Source organism: Notamacropus eugenii, chromosome 1 (genome assembly GCF_028372415.1).
Source record: "Notamacropus eugenii isolate mMacEug1 chromosome 1, mMacEug1.pri_v2, whole genome shotgun sequence".
Classification (NCBI taxonomy): Eukaryota; Metazoa; Chordata; class Mammalia; order Diprotodontia; family Macropodidae; genus Notamacropus; species Notamacropus eugenii.
Genome location: NC_092872.1, coordinates 714,649,050 through 714,673,059, shown reverse-complemented (window position 1 = coordinate 714,673,059; position 24,010 = coordinate 714,649,050). Strand labels below are relative to the sequence as shown.

At 40.2% G+C, this 24,010-nt stretch overlaps 1 protein-coding gene across 4 annotated transcripts in view; it reads left to right on the top strand.

The window, feature by feature from the left end:
• Window positions 1–24,010, top strand: part of HYDIN (HYDIN axonemal central pair apparatus protein) — a 468,388-nt gene that overhangs the window by 424,063 nt on the left and 20,315 nt on the right. For all 4 annotated transcript variants that reach the window (XM_072636610.1, XM_072636609.1, XM_072636608.1 and 1 more), the window contains 6 exons: window positions 2,201–2,408; window positions 4,729–4,950; window positions 5,781–5,950; window positions 20,630–20,828; window positions 21,985–22,143; window positions 22,898–23,175. In XM_072636610.1, coding sequence (XP_072492711.1) covers window positions 2,201–2,408; window positions 4,729–4,950; window positions 5,781–5,950; window positions 20,630–20,828; window positions 21,985–22,143; window positions 22,898–23,175 — 1,236 coding nt within the window. The remainder of the gene's footprint in view (window positions 1–2,200; window positions 2,409–4,728; window positions 4,951–5,780; window positions 5,951–20,629; window positions 20,829–21,984; window positions 22,144–22,897; window positions 23,176–24,010) is intronic.

Here is a 24,010-nt window from a genome sequence, read left to right as displayed (position 1 = left end):
CATTATAAAGCAATCATCATCAAAATTATTTAAAGCTCAGTAAATATTAGAAAAGTAAAGAAAAAGAGCAAACTAAATAAGTAAGACCAAGAAGTATCATTAAGAACTGCAAACATATTATCTGATTAAAAACACAAACTCCAAAGGAAGAACTGCCTGTTCAACATTAACTGCTAGGAAAACTGAAACACAGTCTGGCAGATGTTAGGTTTAGACCAGTATTTCATACCATATATCAAAATAATAAATGCCAAATCATTAAGTGGCCTTAACAAAAAAGCCTACATCATAAAAAGGTAAGTGGTACTTTTAATGTCTAGGGTTTAAGGGAAATTTTATAACCAAACATAGGATAGAGGTGATCACAAAAAACACAAAAATATAGCTAGTGTAAGAAGAGAAACCATAAAAGGGGAGAGAAGATGGGAAATCTTTGCATCAAATAGTTCTGACAAAGGTCATATATCAAAAATAAATAAGGAATTAATACAAAAGCCATCCCCCAATAGATATCGGTCATGGGATATAAACAAAGAGTTACCAAAAGGAAAAAAGCAAATGGTCAACAGCCTTCTAAAATAAGACTCCAAATCACTAAAGAAAAAAAGAAATACAAATTAAAACAACTCTTAAGATTTCAGTCCAGACCCAACAAATGAGCAGTTAATAAAAGACTGAAATAGTAGGATCTCTGGGAAGGCAGGCACCCTAATATTACACACTATTGATGAAGTTGCAAATTAGTTCTAACATTCTAGAAGGCAAGAAATTTGGGACTATGCCAGAAGGTGATTAAACTATCTGCACCCTTTGACTCAGAAATCCAGCTCCTTGAAACATACCACAAGAAGATCAACCACAAAGCAAAACTTCCCATATGTACTAAAATAATCATAGTAGTACTTTTTGTGGTAGCAGAGAATTGAAGTGTGAGTGGGAGGGTGAAATGAACACCTATTGATTCAGCAATAACTAAACAAATTGTAGCATATGAACAGAATGGAATACTATTAACAAATAATGAATATAAAACATTCAGAAATTTGGAAGACATACGAACTGATGAAGAGTTAAGTAAGCAGTACCTAGTGGTCACGATAATGTAAAGGGAAACAACTTACACAAATGTCAGAACCCACGCTTGACTCCAGAGACCTCAGCATGAAACATACTTCCCTCTTGGTAAAGAGTTGGTATATTACAGGTACAAAAATTAGCATACACTAACTGACATGGTTATCAACATGTTGGCTTGTTTTACTTTAGGGGAGAAGTAACTGGAAAGTGACTGCAATGTAAAAAATGCATCAGTAAAATGTTAAATAAAAAAAAGAGAGAGAGAGAGAGAAGGTAGAAAAGAAAAAGGACTGGCAAGAAATAGAATTAAATTGTATGAGGAGGAGAATATATGAAAGGTAGCTGGTAAAGAGGGTTTTTACCCCAAATAAATATGATTTTGAATAGAGATCAAGAGATATGAATTTGTTTTCCATTTGCCTGGGGAAAGTACCAATTAAATGTGACTTCCATCTCCAAGAATTCTGTGATGTTGGAGTGTGACACTGATAGAGAGGATCACTATTCAGGATTCAGGGGATCACAAATTCAGGAGAGCTAAGGTGGGAGAGGGTTGACAAGGAGTTCAGAATAGAGATTGGATTCCCCCAAAGCTAGATGAGATTTATACATACTACCAGCTCTCTCTATATATCCTAAGATGGCAGGGGATAAGGGAAAACATCACCCATGTGACATGTGGACTCTGCTCTGCCAGATCAAGCCAGGTGTCTGAGGCACAGGTTGAGGTGGCACTAAGCCTTTGTCTGGGATCCTAGTCTTTTCAGACCCAAGCCTGCCACCTCTAAAATCAACAGACTGGATTCTCCAATCTCCCCAATTTTCAATGCCCTGATTTATTCTTCTTTTCAGAGTTGAAACATTCCAACATATCTTCTCTCAGTTTTCCTGTTTACTTTCATTATTTTCTTGATGTCTTTCTCCTTTTTGGATGCCAAATGCCCAAGCCAGACATATGATCACAACTTAGACTTTTTCTTGAGACAGCTGATTTACCTTGCTGCCTGGTTCCAACCTGGGATGTGATAGCAATGTATCTGTCAATTCTCACTGCTCAGGACTTCTGATATGTGGTCAAACTATTGGCCCAGTCAACCAACCTTCAAATTTGTTCTCCAACCAGGATACCCATTGATATTTTCTTCACCCCAAAGTATGAAGGAGAAGTAGACTTTAATCTGATCTGCCATGTGAAAAAGAAAGCCCTACCTCTGTGCTTAAATGTCAAAGCTGAGGGCTACAATATGAAGGTGGAGATCAAGTGCAAAGAAAGTGATGGTTCTGTGAAGGATCTGAGTCCTCTCCAGCCCAATGTCATCAGCTTCTATGAGGTAAGGAGGTGGGAATGAGGACATGGGAACATCCCCATCACCCATTCCTATGGGACACCTGCCAGAAACTCATGGTTGTCTGGAACAGGGATATTAACCAAATCAATATGCTGTCTAAATACTCGAAGGTAGCTCAAAGGCAGTGTGCTTTCAGAAGGACCAAGCCTTTGGGTAGACGCCCAGCCCAAGTGCCTAAATCTGAAGAGTTAACCTAGGTCTACTAGATTATCAGCTAATTAATGCAATATGACAAAGTTTATATTGCCGTTTTCATAATTCTTCCGTGTCTCTGCTACAATATACTAAAAATGACCGGCCCCACTCTATTCAGTCATGTACATATGCCACATGATCCTCAAGGGTCTCACCAAGAGCCTGAGTCGTGTGGCCATAGCTCCCTGTATCCTGTGCTCCCAGAGAGCCTCAGGCTGATGCATCTCTCAAGTTCAGGAGTTCTGTATTACAGTGGGCTAAGCCAATCCAGTGTACCTACTAAGTTGGGCATTAATATGGTGAAGGCTGGGGAGTCAGAGGATCACCGGGTTGCCCAAGGAGGGGTGAGCCAGTTCAAGTCAGGAATGCAGCAGGTCAAAATTCCAGAATAGATCAGGGTAGGGTTAGATGGTGAGTAGTCCCTGGACTTCCAACCAAGGAGGGAAAAAGGAAGGGAGGAAGGAAAGGAGGGAGAAAAGAAGGAGAGAGGGAAGGGAGGGAGGGGGAGGAGAAGAAAGGACAGAAGAAGAGAGGAAAGGAGAAAGGGAAAAGGATTGAGAAGCAAGAGAACTGGGTTCCGGTTACATTATTTGGGTGACTTGGGGAATTCTCTTGTCCACTCTGGGTCTTGCTTCCTCATCTCTAATGTGCCAGGTTTTCATTATATAAACCTATGGGATTTCAAACTGGAAGGAAGGCTAGAGATTAGCTAATCGAGCTGCCTAATTTTCCAGAGAAGGAAACTGAGAGAACGCAGAGAGGCCAAATGCATTCTATCATAGCGACTGCTGTAAGTGGCCAAGCTAGGATCTGAACCCGCTTTTTTTTAATTCTAAACCCAGCATTGTGTGGTTTCTGTTCCACTCACCACTGCCATTCTATGTTTGGAGAGCAGAACTTCCCAGCCGATTTTTTCTTTTTGGTTGGAGCTATTCTCACATCATGCTAGTGTACAAAACACCTCTTTCCATGCCCTCAGCATTTCTCCCTCAGTGGTGATTGGCTCATATCCAGAGAATTAGAAAAGGCATATTCAGGGCTTAGCACTTGCCTTATACCCAAAGACTGTGGTTACTGGGAAAAGACCATGCTGCTAAGAGTCTTATTTCCAAACTGGCTGGATTGTAATGATGATGATGACAACGATGATGATGACGATGAGCATCTTGCCTTTATATGTGGGGCAGCTATGTGGCACAGTGGATAGAGTGCTGGGTCTGGGGTCAGGAAGACCTGAGTTTAAATCAGGTCTCCAATAGTAGCTATGTGACCTTGAGCAAGTCCCTTCTCCCTGTCTGCCTCAGTTTCCTTATCTGTAAAATGAGCTGGAGAAGGAAATGACAAACCACTCCGGTATCTTTGCCAAGAAAACTCTAGATGGAGTCACAGAGAGTCAGATAGGACTGAAAGCAATTAAATACCAACAAAGCATTTATACAATGCCTACTACCTCTAGGTACTGTACTAAGTGCTTTACAAACACGATTTCATTGGCTCTTCACAGCAACCCTGAGAGATAGGTACTGTAACTATCCCCATTTTATAAATGAGGAAACTGAGGCAGACAGAGGTTAAATGATTTGCCCAGGGTAAGAGCTAGTTAGTAATGCCTGAGGCCAGATCTGAACTCAGGTCCAGCACTCTACCTACTGCACCACCCAGCTGCCTTGTAAATGCAGAATAGCTAAAATTGACTATTTCTAATGCCTGAATGAAATAAAGCTGCACTAATGCCAGCATCCCTAGGGACTCCTGGCCACCAGAATGTGTGCCATTAGTATGGGAAGGCACGTTGAAGAGGTACTTATTTGGACGATACAATACATAGCTTCAATTCCCAAAAGAAACATTTGAACAAAACTGTTTCTCTCACCTTGTCCAGGGTATCTAACAAGTGGTGCCCTGGAAGATACCAGAAGTTTCCAGTAACATGCTGCCTGCCACCCTCCTAGATTCCCTGGGGCCAAAAGCTCCACGTAAATGTGACAATTGGTTGTCTTTCAGCAAGACTCTTGTTCTCAGCCAGCTGCCATTTCTTGACTCCTTGGCATCAAGGCACTCAACTGGTTATCTCTTCACTCAAGGTGGCCTCTCTTCTGTGTTCCAGGTAGAAATAAATGAAAGTGTGCAGTGTGATTTCACCTTGATTAACACTGGCAAATTCAACTTCAGCGTCCTGTCGGAATTTGATGGTCCCAAAGCCCTGCAGCAATATTTTACTTTCTCACCTACTGAGACAGTGGTTGAGGCCGGGCAGACTGTCCCAGCTTCCCTAGCTTTCTGTCCTCTAAAGAAGTGTTTTATAAAGGGTGTGGAACTCAGACTCAAGGTAAGATGACTTTCACCTCTCCAAGCTTGAGTTGATTCAGCCCCTTCATCTCCAACTCAGTTGACACTTATCATAGTAGACAGAGCTGGAAGAAACCCTGGAAACCATCTATTCCAAGCCCCTCATTCTAAGGATGAGGGGCCCAAGACCTAGAGAGACATACCCAAAGTCACACAGAGGTGGGATTTAAACTCAGATGCTTTGACTCCAGCGTTCTTTTCTACTGTTCCACTCTGATTCTGTAATATACTGCCTTACAGATGGGTATATCATGTTTCAGGAGCTCCTGGAGTACTATCCAGGGGCAACTCCTGTCTATTCAGATCATTGTCAGCCTCTATATAAAACACCAGAGGTTATGTGTGGGCTGAGGGAAACACTTGGATCAACCATGAGTCATGCTAACAAGTGAAGATATAAACAGTAGGTTTAAAAATTCAATTCAGTAAACATTAAGCACCTACTGTATGTGACACCCCCAGCCAAGGTCCTACCCCCAATGCTTTGTCAAGACATAGTGATAACCCTGAGCAAGGATATATGCTGGTGGGACACACATTTTGGCAGATCCTGCCAAACCAAGATGTCTGCATTTGTGCCTGTCATCTGAAGGCCAGCTTACCCATGTTTGGAGAGCCTCATCCAGAAGGCTGGCCACCAGGGGATGAAACATACTTGTCTGCAGTAAATTGACCTGTACCTCTAGAGCATTGCTCAGAATGGCATGTTGTGCTACTTATATGTGTGTCTGAGTCCATCCCTATTTATTCTCTTTCCTACCTAAGATGCTCTTCCTTTTCTAACTTCCTTCTAATGTCACTTCCTCACAGATCACTTATGGTCCCACCTATACGTGCATACTTATGGGCTCTTCGGTGACTCCCACCATTCAGTTCTCCTTCACCAGTTACAACTTTGGGACCTGCTTCATCTACTTACCCGGGATGCCCTTGTACAAACAGATCCTTGTCGTCACGAACAATGAGGATAAGCCTATTAGGTAAGCAAGCTTCCCAGGGTGAACACGCATGGATTATTTCTTTATCAGTCATATAGCCACTATTTAGATGAACATCTCGCAAGATTAGATGAAAAGAAAATATGATGGGGGAAAATCTGGCCTTTCTTGTTCTCTCCTATCACTCCCTATGTGGAATACTCATATAATGAATAGGCATTATTATAGAAACACACCTGAAAAGTGCTTTATAGACTTCTCCTTTGAAAACTGAAGATAATAAAGAAAGGAAACCGAAAGCTGGGGAACAATTTTTACAGCCAATGTCTCTGATAAAAGCCTCATTTCTAAAAACATATAGAGAACTGAGTCAAATTTATAAGAATACAAGTCATTCCCCAGTGGATAAATGGTCAAAAGATATATGAACAGGCAGTTTTCAGAGAAAAAAATTAAAGTTTTCTATGGTCATATGAAAAAATTCTCTAAATCACTGTTGATTAGAAAAATACAAATCTAAATGATCTGAAATACCACATCACATCCATCACATTGGCTAGCATGACAAGACAGAAAAATGGTAAATGTTGGAGAAGATGTGGGAAAATTGGAACACTAATGCATTGTTGGTGGAGTTGTGAATTGAGATCCAGACATTCTGAAGAACAATTTGGAACTATGACCAAAGGGCTATAAAATTGTGCATACCCTTTGACCCAGCAATACCACTTCTAGGTATGCATCCCAAAGATAGCATAAAAATGGGAAAAGGACCCACATGTACAAAAATATTATATCAGTTCTTTCTGTGGTGGCAAAGAATTGGAAATTGACGGGATGTCCATCAATTGGCAAATGGCTAAACAAGTTGCGGTATATAAATGTAATGGAGTTGGAGAAGATGTGGGAGAATTGGAACACTAATTCATTGTTGGTGGAGCTGTGAGCTGGTCCAACCATTCTAGAGAGCAATTTGGAACTATGCCAAAGGGGCTACAAAAATGTGCATACCTTTTGACCCAACAATATCACTTCTAGGACTGTATCCCCAAGAGATCATAAAAATGCAAAATGGTCCCACATGTACAAAAATATTTATAGCAGCACTCTATGGTGGCCAAAAACTGGAAATCAATGGGATGCCCATCACCTGGGGAATGGCTGAATGAATTGTGGTATATACTATTGTGCTATAAGAAATGATGAACAGGTAGACTTCAGAGAGGCCTGGAAAGACTTACATGAACTGATGCTGGGTAAAGGGAGCAGAATCAGGAGAACTTTGTACACAGCAACAACCTCAGTGTGCAAGGAATTTTTCTGGTGGATTTAGTGCTTCATTGCAATGCAAGGACTTAAAAAATTCCCAATGGTCTTTTAAGGCAAAATGCCTTCCACATCCAGAGAAAGAATTATGGAATTGGATAGCAGAATGAAGCAGATCATTTTCTTTTGTATCATGTTTTGGTTTGTTTTATGATATCTCCCATTCATTTTAATTCTAATATGCAACATGACTAAGGTAAAAATGTATTTAATAGGAATGTATGTGTAGAACCTATATAAAATTGTATGCTGTCTCGGGGAGGGAGTGAGGAGGTAAGAGGGAAGGAGGGGGAGGGAGGGGGAAAAATCTAAGATATATGGAAGTGACTGTAGAACACTGAAAACAAATAAAATAAAAATAAAATAAATAAATGTAATGGAATACTATTGCGCTATAAGAAATGATGGGTAGGGGGACTTCAGAAAAACCTAGAAAAACTTATATGAACTGAATCAGAGTGAAAAGAGCAGAACCAAGAGAACATTGTACACAGTAACAACCACATTGTGCGATGATTGACTGACAGGCTTAGCCCTTCTCAGCAATGCAAGGATCTAAGACAATTCCAAAAGACTAATGATGGAAAATACTATCCACATCCAGAGGAAGAAATTTGGGGTCTGAATGCAGATGAAAACAGACTATTTGCTCTCCTTTTCTTTTGTTATTTTGTTTTGTTTCTTCTTTCTCCTCGTTCCTCCAATTAGTTCTAACTCTTCTTGACATCATGACTAATGTGAAAAATATGTTTAATATGAATGTATAAGTAGAGCCTATATCAGATTGCATGCTGACTTGGGGAGGAGGAAGAAAAGGGTGAGGGAGAAAAATTCAAAACTCAAAATATTATGGAATTGAATGTTAAAAACTAAAAATAAATTAATTATAAAAAAAAAGAAATGTTAGTCAAGATATACAGTCTAATGGTGGAAACAGAGCATGATGGATAAGATTACCTTCCAAGATCTCCCTTCTAGATAGAGAATACTATACTTATATTAAGAATATTTCCCGGGGTGGAGCCAAGATGGCGGAGTAGAAAGACACACATACGCTAGCTCCGAACCCACAGCCCATAAAATATCTGTAAAAAAGAACTCCCAACAAATTCTGGAGCAGCAGAAGCCACAGAACAATGGAGCAGACAAGATTTCTGTTCCAGAGAGCCCTGAAAACCTCTCGCAAAAGGTCCTTCACGCTGCGGACCCAGAGCCGAGCCCAGCCCTGCCTTGGCCGCATGGCGCTGAGAGGAGCAGATCCAAGGAGGCTTCAAGGACAGAATCTCCAGCAGCCATGCAGGTCCCTCCACCCACAGGTGACAAGGGTCGATGAGAGGGTCTGTTTGGCAGGTCAAGAGGGGAGTGGGGTGCCCCCATAACCCAGGCTCCCTCGGGAGGCAGCAGTGGAGGCGGGAGCAGACTGGGGCTCCCCAAGCAGGCAGGAGCTTGGATCCATTGTTGAAGGTCTCTGCATAAACCCCCTGAGGGAACTGAGCCCTGTGTGGCGGCCCTGCGCCCACCTGAGCGCCTGAACTTAATCTCACACTGAATAGCAGCCCTGCCCCAGCCAAAAGCCCTGAGGCTGGGGAGCAGCATTTGAATCTCAGACCCCAAGCTCTGGCTGGGCAGATCTGGAGGCGAGGTGGGTGTAGAGAGGACACTCAGAAGTCATCACTGGCTGGGAAAATGCCCAGAAAAGGGGAAAAAAATAAGACCATAGAAGGTTACTTTCTTGGTGAACAGCTATCTCCTCCCATCCTTTTGGATGAGGAAGAACAAGGCTTACCATCAGGGAAAGACACAGAAGTCAAGGCTTCTGTATCCCAAACATCCAGAATAAATATTCAATGGCTCAGGCCACGGAAGAGCTCAAAAAGGATTTTGAAAATCAAGTTAGAGAGGTGGAGGAAAAACTTGGAAGAGAAATGAGAAACATGCAAGCAAAGCATGAAAAACAAGTAAACACCCTGCTAAAGGACACCCAAAAAAATGCTGAAGGGGGGGCGGAGCCAAGATGGTGGAGTGAAAGCAACGACTCACCTAAGCTCCTGGAAAAACTCCTCTGGATATCTCTGGGGGGAGAGTCTGACCAGACTTTGGAGGTGTAGAATCCAGTGGGTGACGGACTTTGACGGATTCGGAGCCCAGGCTGGACCGGAGGGTCCACGGGAGGGATCTGTTCCGCGGGGGTAAGACCCCGGCGCACAGCGCAGCGCGGTCAGCGCAGCAGGGCGGAGGGGACCTGAGGGGCCCAAGAGTGGCGGGCGAGACCAGCGGAGCAGGAGATAAGCCAGGCCGAGCCGGTGAGAGCCGCTGAGTGCCAGACATCAGCGCAGCAGCACTTGAAATCTTCAGCCTGAAGACGGACTTCGGTGGGTCACTACTTGAACTTCCAGGAACTGGGATGGCAGAGTGATCAGTAAGTGCTCTCTCCTCCCCCCTGATGACCGTGAGGGAACCATAAAATTCTTCCCCAGATTAATCCTGGATCAGCGGGAACAGCAGAAGGGGGCGGGTGGTCTCATAACACCAGAGGCTGGAAAAGTGGCAAAGGGGAATTCTTCCTATGGTGGCGGAGACGGCTGGAGGGACAGACGACCCAGGGCAGAGAAAATTCGCACTGAGACCCAGGCAAGCCTCAGAGCCAGGAGACGAGCCCCAGGAGGGGCGGGAACATGCGTTAGCTTCTAGGCGTGCCCCAGCCCTCCAGGGGAAAAGGGAAGACAATAGGGAAGCTGGGATCACCATCCCCTGACCTTGCCTTTGCCTCAAGTCAGCTGAGGAGATATCCTGAGACCAGACCACCCCTCCCACACACCTAACAAGCTAACCCCAGGGTTGATCGGGGAAACAAAAAACAAAAGCCTGCTTTTAGCCTAGACACACATCAGCTCAACTTAAAGATCTGTACCTTCTGACTGAAAGAACCAAAAGCTACAACACTCAGCCAACATCATGAATCGGAAAAAGCAGAGGAAAAGTGAAAAAACCATAGAATCTTTCTATGGGGATAAGGACCATAACACAAACACCAAAGAGGTCAGAGCTGAGACTGTACTTCCATCTGAAACCTCAGATGGGACTATGAATTTCTCGCAAGCACAACTAGATTACCTGGAACGTCTGAAGAAGGATATAAAAGAAAAACTGGCCAATGATTTTAAAACTATAAAAAAAGAATTCACTGATGAGAACATCACCCTGAAAAAGAAAATTGAAGAAATGGAAAAGGAAGTTCAAAAATTAACTGGAGAGAATAATTCCCTAAAAGGAAGAGCTAATCAAATGGAAAAGGAAACCCAAAACCTAATTGGGAAAATTGATCAGATGGAAAAGGAAACCCAAAACCTAACTGGGAAAATTGGTCGAATGGAAAAAGAAGTACAAAAATTAAATGGAGAAAATAGCTCCTTAAAGGGAAAAATTGGTCAGATGGAAAAGGAGATGGAAAAGCTAACTGAAGAAAACACTACGATGAAGATTAGAATTGGGCAAGTAGAAACTAATGACTCAATGAGGCAACAAGAATCAGTCAAACAAAATCTAAAGAATGAAAAGATAGAAGAAAATGTAAAATATTTAATTGGAAAAACAACTGACCTGGAAAATAGATCCAGGAGAGAAAATCTAAGAATTATTGGCCTGCCAGAAACCCATGATGAAGAAAAGAGTCTGGACAATATCTTCCAGGAAATCATCAAGGAAAACTGTCCAGAAGTACTAGACTCAGAGGGCAAAATAGTCATCGAACGAATCCACCGTTCCCCTCCCGAAAGGGATCCCAAACTCAAAACCCCAAGAAATATAGTTGCCAAATTCCAGAGCTATCAAGTGAAGGAGAAAATACTACAAGCAGCTAGAAAGAAACAATTCAAATATCAAGGACACACAGTCAGGATCACACAGGACCTTGCAGCTTCTACATTAAAAGATCGAAAGAATTGGAACCCAATATTCCGTAAGGCAAAGGAGTTGGGACTTCAACCAAGGATCAACTACCCAGCAAAGTTCAGCATAACATTTCAGGCAAGGAGAAAGTCATTCAACGAAATAAGGGATTTCCAGAGCTTCCTGACCAAAACACCAGAACTCAATAGACAATTTGATGTTCAAATGCAGGTCTCCAGAGAATCATAAAAAGGTAAACAGAGGGGAAAAAACAAAAACAAAAACTTGCTACTCAAATAGGGCAAACTGTTTACCTCCCTATAAGGGAAGATGATACCTGTTAATCTTGAGAACTGTGCAGCTATTATGATAAAAGGGATATATGTAGAGGGAACGGGCATAAAGTAAATGATGTCATGTCAAAAATATGATTTAAGTATGAGAAGGGAATGTAATAGGAGGTGCGGAAAGGGGGAAGCAGAAAATGGCAAATTATACCACAGGAAGAAGTACAAAACTATAGTAGAGGGAAGGAGGGGAGGGAGATGAGCATTGTTTGAGAGGTACTCTCATCTGATTTGTTCAAAGGAGGGAACAATAATCTTAAGTAGATAAGCCTAACTAGCTCTATAGGTAGTAGGAGGGGAAGGGGGAAGAAAGGGGAGGGTGGCTAAAAGGGAGGAAAGAAGCAATAAGAGTAAAGGGAACTAAAAGGGAGGGGGGTCAAAAGAAGGAGGGGAAGGCTGCAGGAGGAGGGGGAGAAAAGTGAATACTATTGAGGAGGGGAAGGGAGACGGGAGAGCTAAAAGCACAAATGGTGGGAAAGAGGTTGAAGGGAAATACACAGATTGTAATCATAACTGTGAATGTGAATGGAATGAACTCTCCCATAAAACGGAGACGGATAGCAGAATGGATTAAAAGCCATAATCCAACAATATGCTGCTTACAAGAAACACATTTGAAACGGGGGGATACACATAGGATAAAGGTCAAAGGATGGAGCAGAATATATTGTGCTTCAGCTCATGTAAGAAAGGCAGGAGTAGCAATCCTAATCTCAGACAAAGCGAAAGCAGAAATAGATCTAATCAAAAGGGATAAGGATGGAAACTATATCCTGCTAAAAGGCACCATAGACAATGAAGCAATATCATTACTAAACATGTATGCTCCAAGTGGTATAGCATCCAGATTCTTAGAGGAGAGGTTGGGGGAGTTGAAGGAAGAAATTGATAGCAAAACTATACTAGTGGGGGACCTCAACCTCCCCCTCTCTGAACTCGATAAATCCAACCTCAAAATAAACAAGAAAGAGGTTAAGGAGGTAAATAAAACTCTGGATAAGGTAGATATGATAGATCTTTGGAGAAAATTAAATGGGAATAGAAAGGAATATACTTTTTTCTCAGCGGTACATGGAACATTTACAAAAATTGACCATGTACTAGGACATAAAAATCTCACAATCCAGTGCAGAAAGGTAGAGATAATCAATGCATCCTTTTCAGATCATAATGCATTAAAAATTACATGTAATAAAAGGCCATGGAAAGAGAAACCAAAAATCAATTGGAAACTAAATAATCTAATTCTAAAGAAGGGTTGGGTTAAAGAAGAAATCATAGAAACAATCAACAATTTCATTCGAGAGAATGACAATAGTGAGACAACATACCAAAACTTATGGGATACTGCAAAAGCAGTTATTAGGGGAAGTTTTATATCTCTGAATGCTTACATAAATAAAATAGAGAAAGAGGAGATCAATGACTTAGGCTTGCAGTTGAAAAAGCTAGAAAAAGAACAAATTGAAAATCCTCAAGTAAATACCAAATTAGAAATACTGAAAACCAAAGGAGAGATTAATAAAATTGAAATTAAGAAAACTATTGAATTAATAAATAAAACCAATAGTTGGTTTTATGAAAAAACTAATAAAATTGATAAACCTTTGGTCAATCTGATTAAAAAAAAGAAAGAAGAAAACCAAATTACTAATATTAAAAATGAAAGGAGTGAACTCACCTCCAATGAGGAGGAAATTAAAACAATAATTAGAAACTACTTTGCCCAACTTTATGCCCACAAATTCGATAATCTAAACGAGATGGATGAATATTTTAAAAAATACAAATTGCCCAGATTAACAGAAGAGGAAGTTGAATACTTAAACAACCCCATCTCAGAAAAAGAAATTGAACAAGCCATCACTGAACTCCCTAGGAAAAAATCTCCAGGGCCAGATGGATTCACAAGTGAATTCTATCAAACATTTAAAGAACAGTTAATTCCAATACTACATACACTATTCTTGAAAATTGGGGAAGAAGGAGTCCTCCCAAATTCTTTCTATGATACAAATATGGTTTTGATACCCAAACCAGGAAGAGACAAAATAGAGAAAGAAAATTATAGACCAATTTCCCTAATGAATATAGATGCAAAAATTTTAAATAAGATTCTAGCAAAACGAATACAGCATCTTATCACGAGATTAATACATTATGATCAGGTAGGATGCATACCAGGACTACAGGGCTGGTTCAATATTAGGAAAACTATTAGCATTATTGATCACATCAACAACAAAGCTAACAAAAACCACATGATTATCTCAATAGATGCAGAAAAAGCTTTTGACAAAATACAACATCCATTCCTACTAAAAACATTGGAGAATGTAGGAATAAAGGGAACTTTCCATAAAATAATAAGCAGTATCTATCTAAAACCTTCAGCAAGCATTATATGCAATGGGGATAAGCTAGATGCATTCCCAATAAGATCAGGGGTGAAACAAGGTTGTCCATTATCACCACTATTATTTAATATGGTACTAGAAATGTTAGCTGTAGCAATTAGACAAGATAAAGATATCCAAGGAATTAAAATAGCCAAAGAAGAAACTAAGTTATCACTCTTTGCAGATGATATGATGATTTACCTAGAGAATCCCAGAGATTCAAGTAAAAAATTACTAGAATTAATAAACAACTTTGGCAAAGTTGCAGGGTACAAAATAAACCCACACAAATCTTCTGCATTCCTATATATTAGCAACAAAGTCCAACAGCAAGAGATAGAAAGAGAAATCCCATTTAAAGTTAGGGTAGACAGTATAAAATACTTAGGAGTCTACCTGCCAAAACAAACCCAGGGATTATATGAACACAATTACAAGACACTTTTTGCACAAATAAAGTCAGATTTAAGTAAGTGGAAAAACATTAGTTGCTCATGGGTAGGCCGTACTAATATAATAAAAATGACAATTCTACCCAAATTAATATACTTATTTAGTGCCATACCAATTAAACTATCAGACAATTACTTTCTAGAGCTGGACAAAATAATATCAAAATTCATTTGGAAAAACAAAAGGTCCAGAATATCAAAGGGACTAATGAAAAGAAATGCTTGGGAAGGTGGCCTAGCGCTACCAGACCTCAAACTGTACTATAAAGCAGCAATTATCAAAACCACTTGGTATTGGCTAAGAAACAGAGAGGTAGACAAGTGGAATAGACTTGGCACTCAAGATGCAGTAGGCAAGGAATATAGCAACCTTCTGTTTGATAAACCCAAGGACCCCAGCTTCTGGGATAAGAACTCATTGTTTGACAAAAATTGCTGGGAAAACTGGATAACAGTGTGGCGGAAATTAGGCATAGACCCATACCTGACACCGTACACAAGAATAAAGTCCAAATGGGTACATGATTTAGATATAAAGATTGATACCATGAATAAACTGGAGAAGCAAGGAATAGTGTATTTATCAGATCTATGGAGAAGGGAAGAATTCTTTACTAAAGGAGAGATAGAATGCATTATGAAATGCAAAATGGATAACTTTGATTACATTAAACTGAGAAGTTTTTGCACAACCAAACCCAATGAAACCAAAATCCGGAGGGATGTAGTAAATTGGGAAAGAATTTTTACAGCTAAGCTCGGGGATAAAGGCCTCATTTCTAGAATATATAGAGAACTGACTCAAATGTATAATCATACAAGTCATTCCCCAATTGATAAATGGTCAAAGGATATGAACAGGCAATTTTCAGAGGAAGAGGTTAAGGCTATCTATAATCATATGAAAAAATGCTCTAAATCACTATTGGTTAGAGAGATGCAAATCAAAACAACTCTGAGGTACCACATCACACCTATAAGATTGGCAAACATGACAGAACAAGAAAATGATAAATGCTGGAGAAGATGTGGGAAAGTTGGAACACTAATTCATTGTTGGTGGAGCTGCGAGCGCATCCAACCATTCTGGAGAGCAATTTGGAACTATGCCCAAAGGGCTACAAAAATGTACATACCCTTTGACCCAGCAATATCGCTACTAGGACTATATCCCCAAGAGATCATAAAAATGGGAAAGGGTCCCACATGTACAAAATTATTTATAGCAGCACTCTATGTAGTTGCCAAAAACTGGAAGTCAAGGGGATGTCCATCAATTGGGGAATGGCTGAATAAATTATGGTATATGAATGTAATGGAGTACTATTGTGCCATAAGAAATGATGAACAAGAAGACTTCAGAGAGGCCTGGAAGGACTTATATGACCTGATGCTGAGTGAAAGGAGCAGAACCAGGAGAACTTTATGCACAGCAACAACCACAGTGTGTGAGAGTTTTTTCTGGTAGACTTAGATTTTTGTAATAACACAAGAACTTCTGAAAAAAAAAAAAAAATCCCAATGGTGGACCTCAAGGCAAAATGCCTTCCACACTCAGAGAGAGAAATATGGAAGTCACTTACATAACGTAGCAGATCATGTTTGTGTATGTGTATCTGTTTGTGTATCATGTTCTGATTTGTTATACGGATTCTTTCATTTATCTTAGTCTGACTACATAGCATGACTATAGTGAAAATATACTCAATAGGAAAGTATATGTAGAATCTATACAGAATTGTATGCAGTCGTGGGGAGGGAGGGAGGTAGTGGGGGGTGGGTGGGGAGGGATAAAATCTCAATTGTATGGCAGTGATTGTTAAACATTAAAAAAATAAAAAATTAATTAAAAAAAAAAAAAAAAAGAAAGGAGCAGAACCAGGAGAACTTTATGCACAGCAACAACCACAGTGTGTGAGAGTTTTTTCTGGTAGACTTAGATTTTTGTAATAACACAAGAACTTCTTACCAAAAAAAAAAAAATCCCAATGGAGAATCTCAAGGCAAAATGCCTGCCACACTCAGAGAGAGAAATATGGAAGTCACTCACATATTGTAGCAGATCATGTTTGTGTATGTGTATGTGTTTGTGTATCATGTTCTGATTTGTTATATGATTTCTTTCATTTATCTTAGTCTGACTACATAGCATGACTATAGTGAAAATATAATCAATAGGAAAGTATATGTAGAATCTATACAGAATTGTATGCAGTCATGGGGAGGGAGGGGGGTAGTGGGGAGTAGGTGGGGAGGGATAAAATCGCAATTGTATGGCAGTGATTGTTAAACATTACAAAATAAAAAAAAAATGCTGAAGAAAATAACACCCTGAAAAATAGGCTAACTCAATTGGCAAAAGAGGTTCAAAAAGCCAATGAGGAGAAGAATGCTTTCAAAAGCAGAATTAGCCAAATGGAAAAGGAGGTCCAAAAGCTCACTGAGGAAAATAGTTCTTTCAAAATTAGAATGGAACAGATGGAGGCTAATGACTTTATGAGAAACCAAGAAATCACAAAACAAAACCAAAAGAATGAAAAAATGGAAGATAATGTGAAATATCTCATTGGAAAAACAACTGACCTGGAAAATAGATCCAGGAGAGACAATTTAAAAATTATGAGACTACCTGAAAGCCATGATCAAAAAAAGAGCCTAGACATCATCTTTCATGAAATTATCAAGGAAAACTGCCCTGAGATTCTAGAACCAGAGGGCAAAATAAGTATTCAAGGAATCCACAGAACACCGCCTGAAAGAGATCCAAAAAGAGAAACTCCTAGGAACATTGTGACCAAATTTCAGAGTTCCCAGGTCAAGGAGAAAATATTGCAAGCAGCTAGAAAGAAACAATTCAAGTATTGTGGAAATACAATCAGGATAACACAAGATCTAGCAGCTTCTACATTAAGGGATCTAAGGGCATGGAATAGGATATTCCAGAAGTCAAAGGAACTAGGACTAAAACCAAGAATCACCTACCCAGCAAAACTGAGTATAATACTTCAGGGGAAAAATTGGTCTTTCAATGAAATAGAGGACTTTCAAGCATTCTTGATGAAAAGACCAGAGCTGAAAAGAAAATTTGACTTTCAAACACAAGAATGAAGAGAAGCATGAAAAGGTGAACAGCAAAGAGAAGTCATAAGGGACTTATAAAAGTTGAACTGTTTACATTCCTACATGGAAAGACAATATTTGTAACTCTTGAAACTATTCAGTATCTGGGTACTGGGTGGGATTGCACACACACACATGCACACGCACACACACATAGAGACAGAGTGCACAGAGTGAATTGAAGAGGATGGGATCATATCTTAAAAAAATGAAATCAAGCAGTGAGAGAGAAATATATTGGGAGAAGAAAGGGAGAAGTGGAATGGGGCAAATTATCTCTCATAAAAGAGGCAAGCAAAAGACTTATTAGTGGAGGGATAAAGAGGGGAGGTGAGAGAAAAACATGAAGCTTACTCTCATCACATTCCACTAAAGGAAGGAATAAAATGCACACTCATTTTGGTATGAAAACCTATCTTACAATACAGGAAAGTGGGGGATAAGGGGATAAGCAGGGTGGGGGGGATGATGGAAGGGAGGGCATGAGGAGGAGGGAGCAATTTGAGGTCGATACTCATGGGGAGGGACAGGATCAAAAGAGAGAATAGAAGTAATGGGGGACAGGATAGGATAGTTAGTCTGATACAACACGACTGTTATGGAAGTCATTTGCAAAACTACACAGATGTGGCCTATATTGAATTGCTTGCCTTCCAAAGGGAAGGGGTGGGGAGGGAGGGAGGAAAAGAAGTTGGAACTCAGAGTTTTAGGAACAACTGTCAAGTACTGTTCTTGCCACTAGGAAATAAGAAATACAGGTAAAGGGGTATAGAAAGTTATTTGGCCCTACAGGACAAAAGAGAAGATGGAGACAAGGGCAGAGAGGGATGATAGAAGAGAGAGCAGATTGGTGATAGGGGCAATTAGAATGCTCGGTGTTTTGGGGTGGGGGGAGGGGACAAAAGAGAAAATTTGGAACCCAAACTTGTGTGAAAATGAATGTTAAAAGTTAAATTAATTAATTAATTAATTTTTAAAAAAGGAATGAACAAAAAAAACAAAAAAAACAAAAAAAAGAATATTTCCCAAAATATAAGGTTACAAAACCCTGACATGAGCTATCAAGGTAGATAACGATATCTCCTTAAAGATCATCATGGAATAACATAAGTACAACCCTACTTGAAGAGGGCTAGATTAATTTCTATAAAGAACGCAGAGGTTTCTGTTTCAATAAGTTTATGAAGAGACAGAATAGAACTATGCTGGGGGGGTTTTTTTATTTTTTAAGTAATAATAAAATCCAACCAACTAGAGCTGTCTTGTCATATCATGAAGCCCAGACCTTGGTAGCCTCCAAGCTCTCCTTCTGGAGAAGTCAAGGATCAATGCAAAATAAATAACTACCAGAGTCAGACATGTAGAATCATAGTATCTATGAGAACAAAACCATGGTTTTCAAGAATGGAGGTGATGGGTATGGTAAGTAAGGGTATGATAGGTAAGGTCCTGGGACACCAGTAGAACCAAACCAACTGGTGGCAGTGATCTCTCCGAGCTCCATGCTACTTTTCCAAGATGTAATCAGATCTTCCAAGGCATGATCAAGGCAGAAGACTTCTGGGAAGGATTGTTTTAGCTGTTTTCAACCTTTTAACAAAGGTCACTATTAGTCATTTTCAGTCATATCCAACTTTTTGTGACCCTTTTAGGGAATTTTCTTGGCAAAGAAAATTATGACTTGCCATTTCCTTCTCCAGCTTATTTTTTTTACAGATGAGGAAACTGAGACAAATAAAGTTAAGTGGCTTGCCTAGGGTCACAAGGCTTAGAAGTGTCTGAGGCCAGATTTAAACTTAAGTCTTCCTGACTCCAGGCTCAGTAGTCTATCCACTGTACCACCTGCCTGGGAAGATGGTACACAGAATGGGACATGAAAGCCTGAACAAAAGTTCCATCTCTCCTTGACCTAGGCCAGAAGAAAGAAGATGAATCAAGGGACCAGGCCAAACCTAATTCTAATTCTCTTTTTTTTTTTTACATGTGAAGTCATATTAGACATGTTGCAGAAGAAAACACAGACAAAAAATAAAACAATAAAAATTTAAAAAGGTTGAAAACAAAGTATGCTCCAATCTACTTTCAGAGTTCATCAGGTCTCTTTCTCTCTCTGGATGTAGAGAGCATTTTTCATCATGAGTCCTTTGGAATCATCTTGGATCATTGTTGTGATGAGAGGAGAGATCACAGTTGATCATCCATCCTTACAGTACAGGACTGCTGTCTCTCTTTCTGCTCACCTCACTTTGCATCAATTCATGTTAGTCTTCCCAGATTTTTCAGAAACCATCTTTCTGATCATTTCTTATAGCACAACAGTATTCCATCACAATCACATACCACAACTTATTCAGCCATTCCCTAATTGATGGGCATCCTCTCAGTTTCCAATTCTTTGCCACCACAAAAAGTGCTAGTATAAATATTTTTGTACCTATAGGTCCTTTTCCTTTTTCTTTGATCTCTTTGGGGTATAGATTTAGTAGTGGTGTTGCTGGGTTAAAGGGTATGCACAGTTTCATAGCCCTTTGGGCATAGTTTCAAATCACTCTCCAGAATGTTTGAAACAATTCACAACTCCACTAACAATGCATGTGTCCACATCCCATCCAGTATTTATCATTTTCGTTTTCTGTCATGTTAGACAATCTGATAGGCATGAGGTCATATCTCAGAGGTTTTCTTAATTTGCATTTCTCTAATCAGTGGTGATTTAGAACATTTAGAGTTTTCATTTCTTCTTCTGAAAACTGCCTGTTCATATCCTTTGACATTTATCAATAGGAGAATGGCTCTTATTTTTGTAAATTTGGCTCATTTCCTTATGTATCTCAGGAATGAGACCTTTATGAGAGAAAGTTGCTGTAAAAAAATTTTTCCCAACTTCCTGTTTTCCATCCAATTTGCCCTACACTAGTTATGTTTGTGCAAATTTTTTTAATTTCATGTAGTCAAAATTCTCTGCTTTACTTCCCGTGATCCTCTCTATCTCTTGTTTGGTCATAAACTCTTCCCTTATCCGTAGATATGACAGTTACATTTTTCCACACTCACCTGATTTATTTATGATATCCTTCTTTATGCTAAATCATTTATTCATTTTGACTTTATCTTGATATATGATATGAGTTGCTGGTATATAATATAATTCCTTTTAGATTCATTGTTCTTCCTTCTGATTTTTCTCAGCTTGGATTGTTTGTATACGAACACAGCCCAACTGGAAGTGGATTGGCGGGTTGATGTGATAAAGCCTGGAAAGAGTTTAGAAATTCCAATCACTTTCTATCCTCGAGAAGCTATATCTTATAAGGAAATCATTCCCTTTGAAATCAATGGACTTGTACAGCAAAATATTGAGATCCAGGGGAGGGGCACTGAGATGAAGGTAAGAAATAGAAGATTTTTAGCCCGTTTTTGTGTCCTGGAGCCCTTGAGTTGCCTGGAAAAGCATGTGGACCTCTTTTCAGAATCATATTTTCAAATGCATAAAATAGAAGACACAGGACTAGAAAGGAAACCAGTTGTATTGAAATAATGATCAAAAAAGACTTTTTAAAGTTCACAAATGCCAGATTAAGAACCTCTTCCCTGTGGCCCTTTCTCACCTCTCCCTGCTAGTTACCCTCTCCCCACCCTTCCCACTATAAACCTCCCTTCCTCCTTGCTCCCTCATCTTAACCCCAATCCCACCTATCTTATTACCGTTCCCCATTCCCAATCCCTACCCACTCCAGCAGCTGCTAGAGTTACCTTATTTTAATAAAGGATGTTTGAAAATTATCTGAGGAATGAGACCTTTATGAGAGAAACTTGCTGTAAAAAAATGTTTCCCAACTTCCTGTTTTCCATCCAATTTGCACTACATTAGTTATGTTTGTGCAAAATTTTTTAATTTCATGTAGTTAAAATTATCTACTTTACTTCCCGTGATCCTCTCTATCTCTTCCTTGGTCATAAATTCTTCCCTTATCCATACATATGACAGTTAAAAGTTATTAAGAACCAAATGCATTTTAAATGGTGACATTGAAGCCCACCTGGACAGATGGTAATAATAGATTTGGGGACAAAGGGGACTTCCAGGTACCCCTCAGATTACAGTACAACACACAAGTGACTTACTCCTTTACTAGACTAGGGACACACATCTACAAGATATGCCTCTGGAATATCAAAATGTTGGATGGGAAAGAATGGCCCAGTGGGGGGGTATTGGATCTGAAGTCAGGAAGACAGGGTTCCAGTCCTGCCTCAGACACTTTATAGTTGTATGACTGAACAAGACGCTTATGTCTTGTAAAATGAAACAGTCAGATTCCCCCCACCACTTTAATCCTTCTTTCTGTTTGCATTTATTTCACCATTTTCTTTTTTCTTTTAACTCCCTCCCAATCTTTGATCTTCTCTTTGTGTTCATCCCTTCCTTCCTTCCCTCGATCCATGCCTCCCTAACTCCTCTCAGGCCTAGCCCTCTTTTACCTTCCAGCTCCTTCCTCGTCTCAGACACCCATCATCCTTTTTCCTTGTTGCTTTTCCCATAGATCTCAATCCTGGATCCTGAAAACAAGATTGTGAAGTTTGGAGCTTTGTTACCAGGGCAAACGGCCAAAAGGACCACCACAATTATGAACAATAGCCTTATCCCACTGACCTTTAACCTAACATCAATGTTCAATGTTATGGAACTCAGTGAACCCAAGGTAAGACATCCCAAAGCGCTCAGCTCAGTTTTCATCTCCTAAAGTGAGATGCCCCTCTGCCTCTAAGATGAGATCATGACCAGGGAAGCTTGGTACTTGGGTATTCTCTGTGTTATATCACACAATACTCAGATAATAAAATCCCATTTCCCGAGGGGATCCCAATAGCAAAAGCCTGTTAATTCCTTGCTCATCATTCATTTACAAGGCAACCTTACCAAGAGAAGCCACCAAAATATTCTCTTAAATGAATCTTTGTAAAGTGCTTTGGTTGTTGTCCAGTTGTTTGGAAAAGTCATGTCTGACTCTTTGTGACCCCATTTGGGGTTTTACTGGCAAAGATGATGGAGTAGTTTGCCATTTCCTTCTCCAACTCATTTGACAAATGAAGAAACTGGGGCAAACAGGATTAAGCAACGTGCCCAGGGTCACACAGCTAGGAAGAATCTGAGGCCAGATTCAAACTCAAGGACTTGATTCTGGATGACTATAGGCCCAGCATTCTATCTACTATACCACCTCGCTGCCCATTATGTGCTTAGCACCATATAATAAGCAAGGAAATCTAACTAAATGATTTCTAAGATCCTTTCCACCTGTGTGTCCTATGAATTTATAAACCTAGGCTTAATCAATGAAGTGAGATGCCCCTAGGACACCCAGGACCCATTGTTGATGAACCATTAGCCCACTAGGCTAGTTAACATAGAGCTTGCTGGCTGCCAATCTAGTATCTGTCTCTTAACCAATTCAGGTTGTGACCTTGACACCTTGTTCCAACATCACCCTGAAGCCCCAAGAAATCTGTAAAGTGGAGATTGTCTTCTCTCCACATAAACGTGTCCCTCAGTTTAATGAGGAGATACTCCTGGAGTATGTGGAGCTACTGCGTGCCCTCTTTCTCATCAATGGCTGCTGCCAGGCCCTGGAGATCGTCCTAGACCAGGAGCACATCCCCTTTGGGGCTGTGGTCTATCAAGCTCATGCCACACGTCGGCTCCTCATGATGAACACTGGAGACATTGGGGCAAGGTAGGGTCTATGGCATCTGGGCTGTGCCTTGATGGCCTCCCAGCTTTGTCTGGAAAACATCCCTGCTACCAGAGCAGCCATCCCTATCCATCCCCATCTCTATGTCAGGTTTATTAAGAGGCCTGAAATTCCCACAGGCATTCTCCCACCCCTCATTGGGATGTGACAGCAGTAATGCCAGTTAAGTTACCCTTCTTTCCTTCGAATCCTCTGAAGTCTCTCCTATTTGTCAGTCAACAAGTATTGATCAAGCACTTGACCTAGTCTTTATTCAATCATTTGGACATACGGAGAAATATGTCTTCCTATGGAGCCATTGGACTTCATTGGACTTGTCCTATCTAGGTTAAGAACCAAATTCTAGAGAAGACTAGATCACAGAGCCTAAAGCCATCAAGAAGGTCTGTTGGTCTCCCAGCCGGCCAGTTCCCATGGATGTTCAGTGGGACTCTCACCTCCTGGAATGGGAAGTGTGACCCATGAGTGCCATGCTCTAACCCTAACTTTCCTTCTCACTCACTCCCTCTCAGTTCCATCCCAGTTTCCCCGAAAAGGGTGTTTAGTGTCTGTATATATCAGAGTATACACACACACACACACACACACACACACACACACACACACGTGTGTGTGTGTATGTATGTATGTGTATATACCTAACACCATAAGGATGTGGATATGTACATATGTGCTTCTACTTTTATCTGCAGAGCCCAGCACAATGCTTGGTATACCGTAGACTCTTAATAAATACTTGATTGACTGGTGGATGCCTCTACATAGAGAGGAGTTGCAATATGAAAGATGATCTGTACTAAGCCATTATTAGCAGGAG